This window comes from Taudactylus pleione, unplaced genomic scaffold, assembly GCF_031769625.1.
Source record: "Taudactylus pleione unplaced genomic scaffold, aTauple2 ptg000296l, whole genome shotgun sequence".
Lineage (NCBI taxonomy): Eukaryota > Metazoa > Chordata > Amphibia > Anura > Myobatrachidae > Taudactylus > Taudactylus pleione.
In genome coordinates, this window is record NW_028284698.1 from 13,705,859 (window position 1) to 13,720,908 (window position 15,050).

Consider the following 15,050-nt stretch of genomic DNA (forward strand, 5'->3'; position numbering starts at 1 on the left):
GAGTCTAAAAACATGCGAGTGTGGATGTTCTCGGACTCTATTACATTGGCCAAGTTTAAAAACTGTGAGAGTATACTGCTAAACTCTTATATTTTCTAAACTCTCACCCTATTACATTTGGCCCTGATGCGAGAATGTAAGTACTCCCTTTAAAATGTTTTATCTTTTAACATTTGACCTAATCTAAAAATAATATTACATAAAGAGTTAATTTTCTAATGACGTTATTATTAAACAAAATCAACATAAATACTGTATAATTCACTGGGATGGGAAAGATAAGTACTTCAGTAGTTGGTTGATAGGAAAATCACAGACGACAATCTCTTATTATTATTACTGAGGCTTATTATTACTGAGGCTACTTTCGATGATTTGTTTGTCATTTTCACCTAATTTTGTGCACCTGGGGAATATTTTAATACTGATAAATCTAGGGCTGTTTTTGGAAAAAGCTGTCCAAATTTGTTAAATAGTTGAAATATAGAATTTTTATAATTTTTTTGGAAAAAATTGCATTGAAATAACGATGCAATATCCCTATTCTGAATAGATTAAGGAAATATATAACATTTGATAGTGCTTTGTCTCTAAATCATATTTTCTGAACATGCAGCTAATGATATTTGAAATCTCATTATAGCAACATTATGTATTAGTTACCATATATTTAAACTAGGGATGTGCGCCGGACCATTTTTGCCGGATTTGGATTTGGTTCTAATTCGTCGTCCGGCTTTGGATTTGGATTTGGATTTGCCAAACTGCGGTGACTGGCTTTGGATTTGGATTTGGATTTGGATTTTTTTACAAAAATTGACAAAAAAAGCTAAAATCACATAAATTGGTCTTTTTTTTCTTCCTAGAGTATTATTAACCTCAATAACATTAATTTCCAGTCAATTTAGACCATATCACAGCTTATAATATTGTTTTCAACATTATTGGCCAAAGGTTGCAGTGAGCTGACTGGTTACTAAGCGACAAAGCAGCGGCACAACGACACAGACACCACAGTATAAAGCACATCTATGACACATTGCCACACAGCAGTGGCAGAAATGAAAAGTAGTGCACCCACCCAGTGGGGTACGGCCAGCAGAGTCACAGTACTTGTTTACAAAGTGGGCTACGGCCCTAGGAGTCACAGTGCACAATCTTATTAGCATTACACCGCACATAGGGCCTGATTCACATTACACCATAAAGTAGTGTCTCTTATTTATGTTACGACACACAGTAGTGCCCCTTTTACACAATGCCCACAGTAGTGACCCTTTTACACAATGCCCACAGTAGCGGTGTCCCTTACACAATGTCCCCCAGCAGTGGTGCCCCCTATGCAGTCCCCTTAGTAGTACGGTCCACTATGCAGTGCCCCCAGTTGAATGCTCCCCAGTAGTATGCCCCCCATTAGCAGGCCCCCCCAGTAGTATGTCCCCCATTAGCAGGCCCCCCCAGTAGTATGCCCCCCATTAGCATGCCACCCAGTAGTATGCCCCCCCAGTAGTATGGCTCCCCCAGTAGTAGGCTGCCCCAGTAGCAGGCCCCCCCAGTAGTAGGCTGCTCCAGTAGTAGCCCCCCCTGTAGTATGGGCCCCCCCTGTAGTATGGCCCCCCCTGTAGTAGGCCCCCCCAGTAGTATGGCCCCCCCCAGTAGCAGGCCCCTCAGTAGTATGGCCCCCCCAGTAGCAGACCCCCCCCAGTAGTATAGCCCCCCCCAGTAGCAGGCCCCTCTGTAGTATGGCCCCCCCAGTAGTATAGCCCTGCCCAGTAGCAGACCCCCCCAGTAGTGCAGACCCCCCCAGTAGTATAGCCCCCCCCAGTAGCAGGCCCCTCTGTAGTATGGCCCCCCAATAGTGCAGATCCCCCCCAGTAGTATGGCCCCCCCAGTAGCAGACCCCCCCCCAGTAGTATAGCCCCCCCCAGTAGCAGGCCCCTCTGTAGTATGGCCCCCCCAGTAGTATTGCCTCCCCCAGTAGCAGACCCCCCCCCAGTAGTGCAGACCCCCCCCAGTAGTATAGCCCCCCCAGTAGCAGGCCCCTCTGTAGTATGGCCCCCCCAGTAGTATAGCCCCCCCCCAGTAGCAGACCCCCCCAGTAGTGCAGACCCCCCCCCCAGTAGCGCCCCCGGACCTTTGACAAGTAAAAAAATAAAAAAAATAAAACTTACCTGTATCCCCGCTCCCGCGCCGTCCGCTCTGTCACACGCTGAGGAGGGAGCCGGAAGACGGAGCTCATGTGTGAGCTCCAGCCGGCTCCCTCCGTGCAGCAGCCAATGAGAGTCTGTGTGACTCTCATTGGCTGCTGTAACAAACACACAGCTGCCGCTGGCGGCTGTGTGTCTGTGTCTGTGTAGGGCAGAGCGCTATCACTGCGCTCTGCCCTACACGCGAGGAGACCTGATGTCGGATTCTCTAGTGAGAATCCGACATCAGGCGGCCGCCGTTCGGCCCCGAACGGGGATCCGTGTCAGGCGGTGAACACCCGAACAGGGTTCGGGTGGACTCGGATCCCCAATGTTCGGAGCGGTTCGGATTCCACAGAATCCGAACCGCTCATCTCTAATTTAAACCATTGAATGGTCATGAATGCTTTCGTACATGTAAGTCCAAGAAGATTGCTTTAATTATACTGTACAAATGACATTTGCTATTTTTATTGCAGGCATATACTGGATATGCAGTCATAATTACCTGATGACCTATGTAAAGTGAAGCTGGACCTATCTCTTTATTATCTGTTACGTGTAGGAGTGCAATGCTACAGAAGCCTTGGTCTTCTCACAGCTTTGTATTAAAATGTACCAGTTACCCGAAATGGACTGAAAGCGAAAACCTCACATATTCATCGTTTCCTTCCAGGATTCTCATCTATTGGTCTGTTCTGGTCATTGTCTGCTTCCCACAACTTGTATATGCTCTACCTTACAAAGTAGGTGTTGTTGGACCTTGGACCTGTGACCCATTGTTTGCCAAAGCTCTTCCACATCTTGCTGCCAAATTAGCCATTGAACACATCAACAAAGATGCTACCTTAGACCTAGGACTTTCATTCAACTATGTGATACTTGATGAAGACTGTCAAACTTCAAAGGCTTTTTCAACGTTCTTTTCATACTCTGGGGTTGCATCAGGGTTTATTGGCCCTTCCAATCCAGGGTACTGCGATGCCGCTACCCTTTTAGGAAAGAACTGGAACAAGGCTGTGTTTTCTTGGGCCTGCATCAACTATGAGTTAGACAATGTGAAGAGTTACCCCACCTTTGCCAGAACGCTACCTTCCCCTACCAGGGTTATCTTTAATGTGATGAAGTATTTCCAATGGGCACATGTTGGGGTAATTTCATCTAATGAAGATATTTGGAGGGACACTGGAAGGAAAGTGGCAAATGCCCTCCGAAGCAATGGTTTGCCAGTGGGGATTGTTGTGTCGATGGGAGAGGACAATCAGAGCATTCATCAAGCTCTGGAAAAAGTCCGCAAGGTGGACAACTTGCGCTGTAAGTATGCTATTACAGTGTACTCACTGGTACTATTCATGCTATACAAAGTCCATGCTAATGGTGAGAAATACAGGGCCACCTCCATCACCATCTATATATTACAACGTAAATCAGTAGTACTGAATGAATTTGCCTTTTTGTGCATCACCATCCATCAGTGCCATCATTAGGGGTGTACTGGGATGGTGTGACCAACCAATGGGCACACCAAAGTGACCTGATGCCTGGTGCTGTACTGTGATGTTATTGTGCAGGACCTGGCTCTTGGTCACTGGGAAGGAGCCGGCAGTGTGGGGAGAATCTCTGGGCGCAGGCCAGCATCTCCATGAATGCCCCCAGAGTGATGAAAACAGGGGCCCTATCCGACTAGGCCATGTCCCCATTTCTGGCACTCGCAGGGGTCTTTTTGGTGCACTGTGTGACACTGACCCCAGAGGCATCACTGCATTCATCAATGTGTGAAGACAGGTTTAGCATATCTGCGTGCGGCGGTGAGGAGAGGTGATATGCGCCAGGGAGCGGGGCTGTGCAGTCGGTATATGTATGTATGTATATATATATATATATATATATATATACACAGGCTCGTTGAGAGCTGGCCACACCCTCTTAAAAAAAAGTTACAAAAAAAGTGTCTGCAGCCTCCTTGGTCCCACTGCAGCAGCCCAGCCCATGACAGCGCTGGGCTAGGAAAAGGGGCTGCTGACATGTAAGAGGGAGGGGAGGCAGCAGTGGACCCATGCCCCCTCTGGGTCCCTCCAACAAGCCCGGTTATCTAAATTGAATACCACAGCTATCGGGAGCACGCATTGCCACGTTATTTGAAAAACGGTTGCCATGTCCGCATGATTGTTTTGCAGCCACAATTATGCTGGAAATTGAATGTGCCCCATAGGAGTTTATGTAATAGCATTCGAGTTCTGTGAACTCAGCCGTTAAGATTGTAGCTTTAAAGCACAAATAATTTAAAAGGCAAAACCTGCAATATTACCTGTAATAGCTGTAATAGTGGAAATGGCCACAATTTAAAATTGAATACAATCTGTGTAGGTGCAACAATTTGCTTGAATTAATCAATAAGCAATCCACTTTTATCTGTCTTGCGCAAATTATCCAATCACACAAGTGTATTATTATTATGCTACGGTTTTGTCCAATTTTATTCCTAAATGCAATGTTCGCAAATTACCTGAAGTGACTGTACTGTATTTCACACTTAGCTCCATAAACTGAATATTTTCCATAGATACAATAAAGTAGAAAGATAAACTGGTCTGACTTTGAATTGTTATTTTTTTTTTAGAAACAGAAGGATTGCATTTAAATGCAGTAGTCCGTTCTAGAGAACATTTTAAAAGTGGGAATAGGTTAAGAGGCGGTTCCAAATCGGAAAAATCTTGTCCGTGGTTTAAGGCCATTTTTGCCCAATGAGTGTAGCTAGGACAATGTAGTATTTCTTTTTAAAATAGAGAGCTGGACACCTGTAAGAGCAGGACAAGTAATCCTGTCTCATCTAAGAGCAGTACAAAGTGGCTATTTTTACTAGTGGCTAAACCTTCATTGGCCTAACAGATTGAAATATCCAAACATCTGTGTCAGGAATGCAATTTTGTTCAAAGGAGCATAGTAAAATAAAAAACAAAACAACTAGAGAATAATCAGGAATCCTGATGGTGATGTTCATTCCCATTTTGCATGCAGCACACGTGCATCCTCTGGTCAAAACAACTTGTTTAAATGGAAATAGGACTGTTATCTAAATAAACAGAATAGAACATTGGTGATAACATTATCCAGCGTAAATAAGGATTAATTATTAAAATGTCTCTGCAGAGAAATCCTGTTTGGCATTTGCAGACTAGAGCATAAATACAGTATGTGGGTTATGCAGATGGGGTAATACAAACTCTATGATGACAGTGCGGACATGTACCAAATACAGTATGTATTGTATATGTAATGCTTAGTACTATATATACATCTGACTTCTCAAGGACTGTATAGTGATCAAATACACTACACTCCAAGCGGTATGGTCTATTCATTATGTTAATTAACGGGTCCGAGTGGACCCCGATAAATAACATTGCCAGAGCAATTCATCATTGCTCTGGCGTGGAATTGGCTGATCTCCCCATTTCTAAAGTCTTGTGGAGACCTCTATATGTGTGCGATGTCTAATGTGGGCCAACATGACCCAGAAAAATAGCCATATTGTTTTTTTTAGGTGACTGTGCACTATTGATTGCACTAATGCACCAGTGTAAAACCTTCTGCTCTTGGTCTATGCAATGTGATCTCTGATTTCTAAATATCAAGAATCACATTTAAGATCACTTGGCTAATTCTATCTTTATTGGTATCATGACTTTACTTGTTAAACCTGTTTAACATAGAATGTTGAGTGCACAATATATAAAGTTGAACATATACAGGCACAAATCTCTGGCTATACCCCCCCCCCCCAAGTCCCCTCCATCCCCTCACAGCTCTCACTAGCTGGCTGTTAGCTACAGCCTCACTTCTCCCTCAGCAAGCGCTGTCAGCGCCTGGAGCCTACTCAACACACACTTGCATATCCCTTTCCCATCATGAGAGAGGGATAAAAGAGATGGGGGGGGAGGGATTAAAGGGAGATGGGTGGAGATAAAAGCGAGGGTTGCAGAGATGAAAGAGGGTTGAGGAGGGGGGCAGAGATGAAAGAGAGACAAACAAACCGAGGGTGGTTACAAAGGAGGGATAGAAATGAGAGAGGCACATGGCGGTGCAGAGATGGGAAGGAAGGACAAGACACCTGTCAGAGCTTGTAGCTGGTGACCCCCTCCATAGGGTGACCGTGACCCCCTCCAACACCTCCGTAGACCAACAACAAACTCTGATAGAGACACAGTAGCGGCATAGGGACTGGAACACGTTGCAAGAGGCTGGAGAGATACAGGTTGTGGCATGAGGATGGAGAAACAGGGACTGCATTAGGCTTGAGAGACACATTGGTGGCAGGAAGCTGCAGAGAAACAATGGGAATGACATAGCCTAGGAAAGACACGGGAGGGGGGCTTGAGGCTGTGGAGAAGATGAGGGATGGGGCTGGAGAGACACAGCGGCACTGAAGCTATAGGTGGCCACGCTAGTTAGCGATCCTGTAAATGATGGGTCAAAAGAGTCCTAACATAGACACATGTCGGGAGTAATTTCCTCCTAGGTAATACCGACATACAATGGCTGTTTAATTGTCCGTTTGTTCTCAAGTTTCTAGATAGCCTGGTACATTAGATGTTATGTCCACACATCAGGGGAAGAAGAGAATTATCCAACTCTTTCCTGTTTCTTTTTATTACCCTTAAATTGGCAAGTAATCACAAACTGTTCTTGCTTATTCTGCTGGAAATCATCTGCAAAGAGTCAGCGGGCTGGATGACAGGCAATGATTTTTTTATTACAGGGTGATGATTGCTTGCGTTTAAATGTTTCTACCATAAGTGAACTAGTCATTGTTTATTGTGCATAAAATATTCTCTAAATTTAAACTATAATTATTTAATTACAAATGATTTTACCTTGTTGTATAAAGTCATTTTAATAGTATACATAACATAGGTAAAATAGGTTTTTGAAGTTACTGAACTTAAAATTGACATTACACAATATTCCCACAATCTATGTATACCGTGACTTATGAAGTGCAAGTCTTCTGCTGTGGAGCTTTTCAGTGAGCGTAGATGTTCACTGTGTGTTCTCATGAGTGTTTATGGAACCGTCAGCAGTGCTGTGTACAGGGAGATAAACCCAGAGGTAGCAGTACTGTGTACAGGGAGATAAACCCAGAGGTAGCAGTGCTGTGTACAGGGAGATAAACCCAGAGGTAGCAGTACTGTGCACAGGGAGATAAACCCAGAGGTAGCAGTGCTGTACACAGGGAGATAAACCCAGAGGTAGCAGTACTGTGTACAGGGAGATAAACCCAGAGGTAGCAGTGCTGTGCACAGGGAGATAAACCCAGAGGTAGCAGTGCTGTGCACAGGGAGATAAACCCAAAGGTAGCAGTACTGTGTACAGGGAGATAAACCCAGAGGTAGCAGTACTGTGTACAGGGAGATAAACCCAGAGGTAGCAGTGCTGTGCACAGGGAGATGCACCGGCCACTTTTCGTGTTTTGTGTTTTGGTTTTGGATCTGGATCTTTCTTCGTGTTTTGAATCTGGATTGGTTTTGCCAAAACCACCCTTCGGTGTTTTGGGTTCTGGGTTTTGTGTTTTGGATCTGTATTTTTTTTGAAAAAAGCATAAAAACAGCTAAAATCACAGAATGTGTTGGTTTTTCTGCTCCTATGCTATTATTAGCCTCAAAAACCTTAATTTCCACTCATTTCCAGTCTATTCTGAACACCTCACACCTCACAATAGTGTTTTTATGTCCAAAAGGTTGCACCGAGGTAGCTGGATGACTATGCTAAGCGACACGAGTGGGCGGCACAAACACGTGGCCCATCTAGGAGTGACACTGCAGTGGCAGACAGGATGGCAGTTTGAAAACTAGGCCGCAAACAGTACATAATGCAAAGAAAAAAAAGAGGTGCAAGATGGAATTGTCCTTGGGCCCTCCCAACCACCCTTATGTTGTATAAACAGGACATGCACACTTTAACAAACCAATCATTTCAGCGCCAGGGTCTGCCACACGACTGTGGCTGAAATGATTGGCTCGTTTGGGCCCCCACAAAACAAGCTGGCAATTAATCTGTCCTTGCACAAACTGGCTCTACGGAGGCAAGATGTCGTCCTCATCCTCCTCATTCACCGATTCCTCACCCTCTTCAGTGTTGTGTACATCCTCATCCTCACAGAGTATTAATTCGTCCCCGCTGGAATCCACCCACAGGTACCTCTGTACGTTCTGGTGGCTGGTCTCCCTGGAAGAGTTGTTAATTCATTTTTATGAACATCATCTTCTCCACATTTTGTGGAATCAACCTCCTACGCCTTTCGCTGACAAGGTTCCCGGCTGCACTAAACACTCTTTCGGAGTACACACTGGAGGGGGGGCAACTCAGGTAAAATAGAGCCAGTTTGTACAGGGGCCTCCAAATTGACTCTTTTTCCTGCCAGTACATGTACGGACCGTCTGACATGCCTACTTGGATGCTGTCACTGATGTAATCCTTTAACAGACAGACGCACGCTTGTCGCTGCTGCTTTGAGGATGCAGGTGCGGCTACAGCCCACACAATTCACAAAGACAGAAAAAAAATTTATTTTTTATTTTTTGTGGAGCGCACTTTGAGGGTTACACCACCCTTTAACAGACAGACGCACACTTGTCGCTGCTGCTTTGAGGATGCAGGTGCGGCTACAGCCCACACATTTCACAAAGACAGAAAAAAATAATTTTTTATTTTTTGTGGAGCGCACTTTGGGGGTTACACCACCATTTGACAGACAGACGCACGCTTGTCGCTGCTGCTTTGAGGATGCAGGTGCGGCGACAGCCCACACAATTCACAAACACACATAAAAAAATTTTTTTTTTTATTGTTTGTGGAGCGCACTTTGAGGGTTACACCACCCTTTAACAGACAGACGCACGCTTGTCGCTGCTGCTTTGAGGATGCAGGTGTGGCTACTGCGCATACATTTCACACACAAACACAGAAAAAAATAAGAAGATTATTTTATTTTGGTTGGAGCGCACTTTGAGGGTTACACCACCCTTTAACAGACAGACGCACGCTTGGCGCTCCTGCTTTGAGGATGCAGGTGCGGCTACTGTGCATACATTTCACACACAAACACAGAAAAAAAGATTATTTTATTTTGTTGGAGCGTACTTTGGGGGTAACACCACCCTTTAACAGACAGACGCATGCTTGTCGCTGCTGCTTTGAGTATCATACGCAGTGACAATAGACTTGTCAGAAATTGTTGGCACGTCCTTCAGTCCGGACCAGATGTCCAAACTGGCCTTTCACTTATGACACAGGCGCACGCTTGGCGCTGCTACTGTATTGATGCACGTGCGGCTACATCGCACACAAGTCACAAACACATAAAAAAAATATTTTTAATTTTTTGGAGCACTCTGAGGGTTACACCACCCTTTAACAGACAGAGGCACTCTTGTCGCTGCTGCTTTGAGGATGCAGGTGCGGCTACAGCCCACACAATTCACAAAGACAGAAAAAAAAGGATTTTTTTTATTGTTTGTGGAGCGCACTTTGAGGGTTACACCACCCTTTAACAGACAGACGCACGCTTGTCGCTGCTGCTTTGTGGATGCAGGTGGAATCTAGACGGGATTTGGAACCAGGGACACACTACCTCCATCAATTGTCTAAATCCCACTGCACTAATGGCGGATACCGGATGCACGTCTAACACCAACATAGCAGTCAAGGCCTCAGTTATACGTTTTGCTTTAGGATGACTGCTGTCGTACTTCATCCTCCTCGCTAGGACTGTTGGAGGGTCAATTGTTTAGTAAAAGTAGTGGTGTTCCTACTTCCTCTCTGGGATGATGAACAACTCTCAGCAGCAGCAACAGCACTAGGAGGAAGTGGTTCTTGATCTTTCCCTATTTTATTTTTATCGGAGAAAGTTTGGTCCTCCATTTATATTATATTGATATATACGTGCGACTAAGGCGCACACAAACAGAAAATAATTTTTTATTTTTGTTGGACACTAGTGCACTTTGTGGGTTACACCACCCTTTAAGAAATGAGCCAGCCGGCCCTTTACTTATGGGACACAGGCGCACGCTTGGCGCTGCTCCTTTGTTGATGCACGTGCAGCCACAGTGCACACAATTCACAAACACAGAAAATATTTTTTTATTTTGTTTGGAGTGCCCTTTAGGGGTTACAGCACCCTTTAATGGACAAGCCAGCCAGCCCTTTACTTATGGGACACAGGCGCACGCTTGGCGCTGCTCCTTTGTTGATGCACGTGCAGCCACAGTGCACACAATTCACAAACACAGAAAATATTTTTTTATTTTGTTTGGAGTGCACTTTGGGGGTTACAGCACCCTTTAACGGTCAAGCCAGCCGGCCCTTTACTTATGACACAGGCGCACGCTTGGCACTACTTTGTTGATGCACGTGCTGCTACTGCACATACAATTCACAAACACAAAAAAATATATTTTTTTATTTTTTTAGAGTGCACTTTGGGGGTTACAGCACCCTTTAACAGTCAAGCCAGCCAGCCCTTTACCTATGACACAGGCGCACACTTGGCGCTACTTTGTTGATGCACGTGCGGCTACTGCGCACACAATTCACAAACACAAAAAAATATATATTTTTATTTTGTTTGGAGTGCCCTTTAGGGGTTACAGCACCCTTTAATGGACAAGCCAGCCGGCCCTTTACTTATGGGACACAGGCGCACGCTTGGCGCTGCTCCTTTGTTGATGCACATGCAGCCACAGTGCACACAATTCACAAGCACAGAAAATATTTTTTTATTTTGTTTGGAGTGCACTTTGGGGGTTACAGCACCTTTTAACGGTCAAGCCAGCCGGCCCTTTACTTATGACACAGGCGCACGCTTGGCACTACTTTGTTGATGCACGTGCGGCTACTGCGCACACAATTCACAAACACAGAAAAAATATTTATTTTTTTTGCACTTGGGGGGAGCATCCCTGATGGACAGAGCACCCCCTGGACAACACTACAGCACCCCTTTAGGACTGGGACACTGCACAGGACTTTGGAGTGGACACAGCCCCTATGGACAACTGACTGCACAACACAGTCCAGCCAGCCCCTATGGACTTTGGAGGAGTGGACACAGCCCCTATGGACAACAGCAGCACAGCACAACACAGCCAGCCCCTATGGACTTTGGAGGAGTGGACACAGCCCCTATGGACAACAGCAGCACAGCACAACACAGCCAGCCCCTATGGACTTTGGAGGAGTGGACACAGCCCCTATGGACAACAGCAGCACAGCACAACACAGCCAGCCCCTATGGACTTTGGAGGAGTGGACACAGCCCCTATGGACAACAGCAGCACAGCACAACACAGCCAGCCCCTATGGACTTTGGAGGAGTGGACACAGCTCCTATGGACATCAGCAGCACAGCGCAGCACAGCCAGCCCCTTTGGACTTTGGAGGAGTGGACACAGCCCCTATGGACAACAGCAGCACAGCACAACACAGCCAGCCCCTATGGACTTTGGAGGAGTGGACACAGCTCCTATGGACATCAGCAGCACAGCGCAGCACAGCACAGCACAACACTACACTACACAGCCCAGCCAGCCCTAACTCTCACCCTCCCTCTTCACTGTCCACAGCCGAGTGAGAAAATGGCGCCGACACGGGTACCTTATATAGAATCCAAAACCTGCGAGACCCGGAAGGCGGGATGATGACGTTTTGCCTCGATTTCAGATCCGAGTCAGGCTGGAAAAGTTGAGCCTGACTCGGATCGGCCTCGGATCGGGGGGGCTCGGGGGGGTTCGGATTTCAGAAATCCGAACCCGCTCACCCCTAAGATAAACCCAAAGGTAGCAGTACTGTGCACAGGGAGATAAACCCAGAGGTAGCAGTACTGTGCACAGGGAGATAAACCCAGAGGTAGCAGTACTTGAAATAGTAATCTTTAAATGACAATGCGAATCACAGTTTCAGTATTCATCACACAGGCTTCAAACCCTGGATGGGCATAGGACGACCCTTTTGTCAGGGATCAGTCAGACATTATCTCCAGGATTTTTTGCTGCATTCACCATTTGGCTTACCGTGGGTGACCAGATCCACCCATAAAATACCCTAAAACTGACATTTCTGACATGTGGTGGAACATTCATCACATCCGTAGCAAAATTTAAAGGGGAAGGCCACAGCATATGCGAGCGGCCAAAAAGATGATCGCGATGGTCTTGACCATCGCAACCATCGGACTTGCGACGGAGACCCTGCGGTAGGGTCTCCCTGCCACAAGCCCTGGAGTGATTTTGGCTCTATCAGAACCAAAATCACTCCCACTGACATCACTAGTGATGTCAGTGGGGCCGTCTTCAGACGGTAGGCGTTCCCATGGGAACGCCTCCGTCTGGCAGGCACGCCCCTGGCACGCCCACCAAAGGGGTGTACTGTCAATCAACATCGACAGCACGCCCCCTTTGGTGCGAGACACGGAGCGATGGAAAGCCTGTCGCTCCCCGGTCTCGCGCATGTGCACGACGGAGCTCCCTCCGTCGTACGCATGCGCAGTGGGGAACATCGACCCGCTTGCGAGCGTACTGCCGCTCGCGAGCGGGTCTGAATGACCCCCAATATCTCTTTGGCAAATCTTGTTACTATTGTATAAAATATACCAGTCTTGATAGTTCTCAATCCAAAGAAATAAAAATGTCCAAGTTTAAAATGACTTCCTGAGATAACCTGGTTACTCCAATTCTCCTAGTGGCAGCTCCTCACAATGGCTCTCCTTCTGTGCGCAAAGATTCTCAACACATATATATGTAAAACAAAAGAAGAGATGCCACCATAGCGTAAAACCGCTCACATTTATTAGAATTAATATACAGATAAAAAATGACTGCGTACCATTTATGACCTTTTAAGAAAGGTGCAGTATTCAACATATAGGGGTATTTTGCTCCCCCTATAGAGCAAGACCTTTCCAAGTACAGATAATCGTCAGGCAGCAGTCACCATACAGAAAATCACCACCAACTCGTTTAAATCCTTCAGTCAGGTCTTTGCCAAGGTGTATGTGGTGTATACAGTGATGCCCTGTACTGGCTTTCATTACAGGACCTAAAAGCCCATGGGGGAGATGTTTGAAACCTTTTAAAGATGCCAAATGGAAAAGTTGCCTATAGCAACCAATCAACTTCTAACTATCTTTTATCAAGAGCATTCTATAAAATGATAGCTACAGTATAAGCTGAATTGTTGCTATGGACAGCTTCTTCACCTTTCCTCTTTGGAAAGTTTGAATCATCTTCCCCCTAAATGAGGCTCCATAATGCATCCACCTGTCCCAAGCATGCTCAAAAGATCCAGTGAGAGACTTTAGGAGAGGATTGAACGCCCTCATTGTGTCCTGCCCATAGTCACTGCACCCCTGCAATTGTGGTAGCTACACTACTGTAAGTAAATAAATTGAACTGTTGTATTAAGGAAGCAGGGCCCACAAAATCACGTGTTAACTGAGTAGTGTTATCTGGCCTCCAACCACCAACTTTCTTCTCTCTTATACCTTTCTATGCCAAGTACAGTGGACAGGGCCCTCAAGCAGTGAGGCCCACGGGAGATCTCTCTTGTATTACAGTGGAGTATTTCAATACCATGTTGATTATATTGAGATAATAATAATAATAATAATAATAATAATAATAATAATAATAATAACAGGTTAACGATAAATAAAATTTACATTTTATTTAGGAGACATGATGGTAGAAAATCAATTGGGAGGCTTATTGTTGTATTGTGTTGTATAAGTGCAAACACCAATTCACTTAGCTAATCAGATGATGAGCATTTTGCCTGGAATAGGACATAATACCCCCCAATTTAGCTTGCACATCCAGATGGAAAGATGCAATCAGATATCCTTCAAGATAACAAGATGTGTAGAACCCCCTGTTGAGGGGAAGGAAGCTGGGGTCCCGGGCTGAGGATTGAATTGGAGGCATGGGGCCTGTATATAAGATCTCCTCATCCACGAATACCAGACGTTGGCGAGACCTGACCAAAGGTGCGGAATCTAACCAGCCGGGAGGTGTTCACCAGTGACCCCTCCAAGCGGGATATGGGTATTTATGCTGCACCCAGCTATCAGTTCGCGGTCCTTTGGTCAGGTGTCTGGTACCCACGGGAATAGAGAGATTACTACAGTGGCCCTCAAGAACTTCTTCTGTAAGAAGTATACTGCACCAATGAGTAAATGCAATTTGTACACTGGAGAGGTCTATGACGCACGATTGCGTCGGAAGGTGGCACTTGTAATAATACATAATTGAAGGTGGTTTGACGCACAGTAGCACCAAGGGGTGGAGTTAGTGATGTACTCCGGAGTGGTGTCCTGACGCCCAATTGCGCACCAAGGGCACTAGCTGGTTACGCAGGAAATGCTGTCAATACGCTCTGTTGCACAATGGGACAGGCACTTGCTAAGCACACAGGCGAGATGTTTAGGATGCACTGTTGCACAAGGAGTTGGCAGCTGTTCGGCACACAGGCGAGATATTACAGGACGCACTTTTGCACAAAGAGGTGGCAATTTTTCCGCACACGGGCAAGATGTTACAGGACGCACTTTTGCACAAAGAGGTGGCAATTGTTCCGCACACGGGCGAGAAGTTACAGGACGCACTTTGCACAAAGAGGTGGCAATTGTTCCGCATACGGGCGAGATGTTACAGGACGCACTTGGCAATTGTTCCGCACACGGGCGAGATGTTACAGGACGCACTTTTGCACCGAGAGGTGGCAAATGTTCTGCACACGGGTGAGATGTTACAGGATGCACTTTTGTACAAAGAAGTGGCAGTTGTTCCGCACACAGGCGAGATGTTACAG

The 15,050-nt window shown here is 45.9% G+C and overlaps 1 protein-coding gene across 1 annotated transcript in view; it reads left to right on the top strand.

Annotated features, from left to right (window-relative positions):
* The first annotated feature begins 2,718 nt into the window (after nt 1–2,718).
* Nucleotides 2,719–15,050, top strand: part of GUCY2F (guanylate cyclase 2F, retinal) — a 149,699-nt gene continuing 137,367 nt past the window's right edge. Inside the window, exon 1 of the mRNA XM_088482930.1 lies at nt 2,719–3,500. Within this exon, the coding sequence (XP_088339056.1) occupies nt 2,759–3,500 (742 nt within the window). The 5' untranslated portion in view covers nt 2,719–2,758. The remainder of the gene's footprint in view (nt 3,501–15,050) is intronic.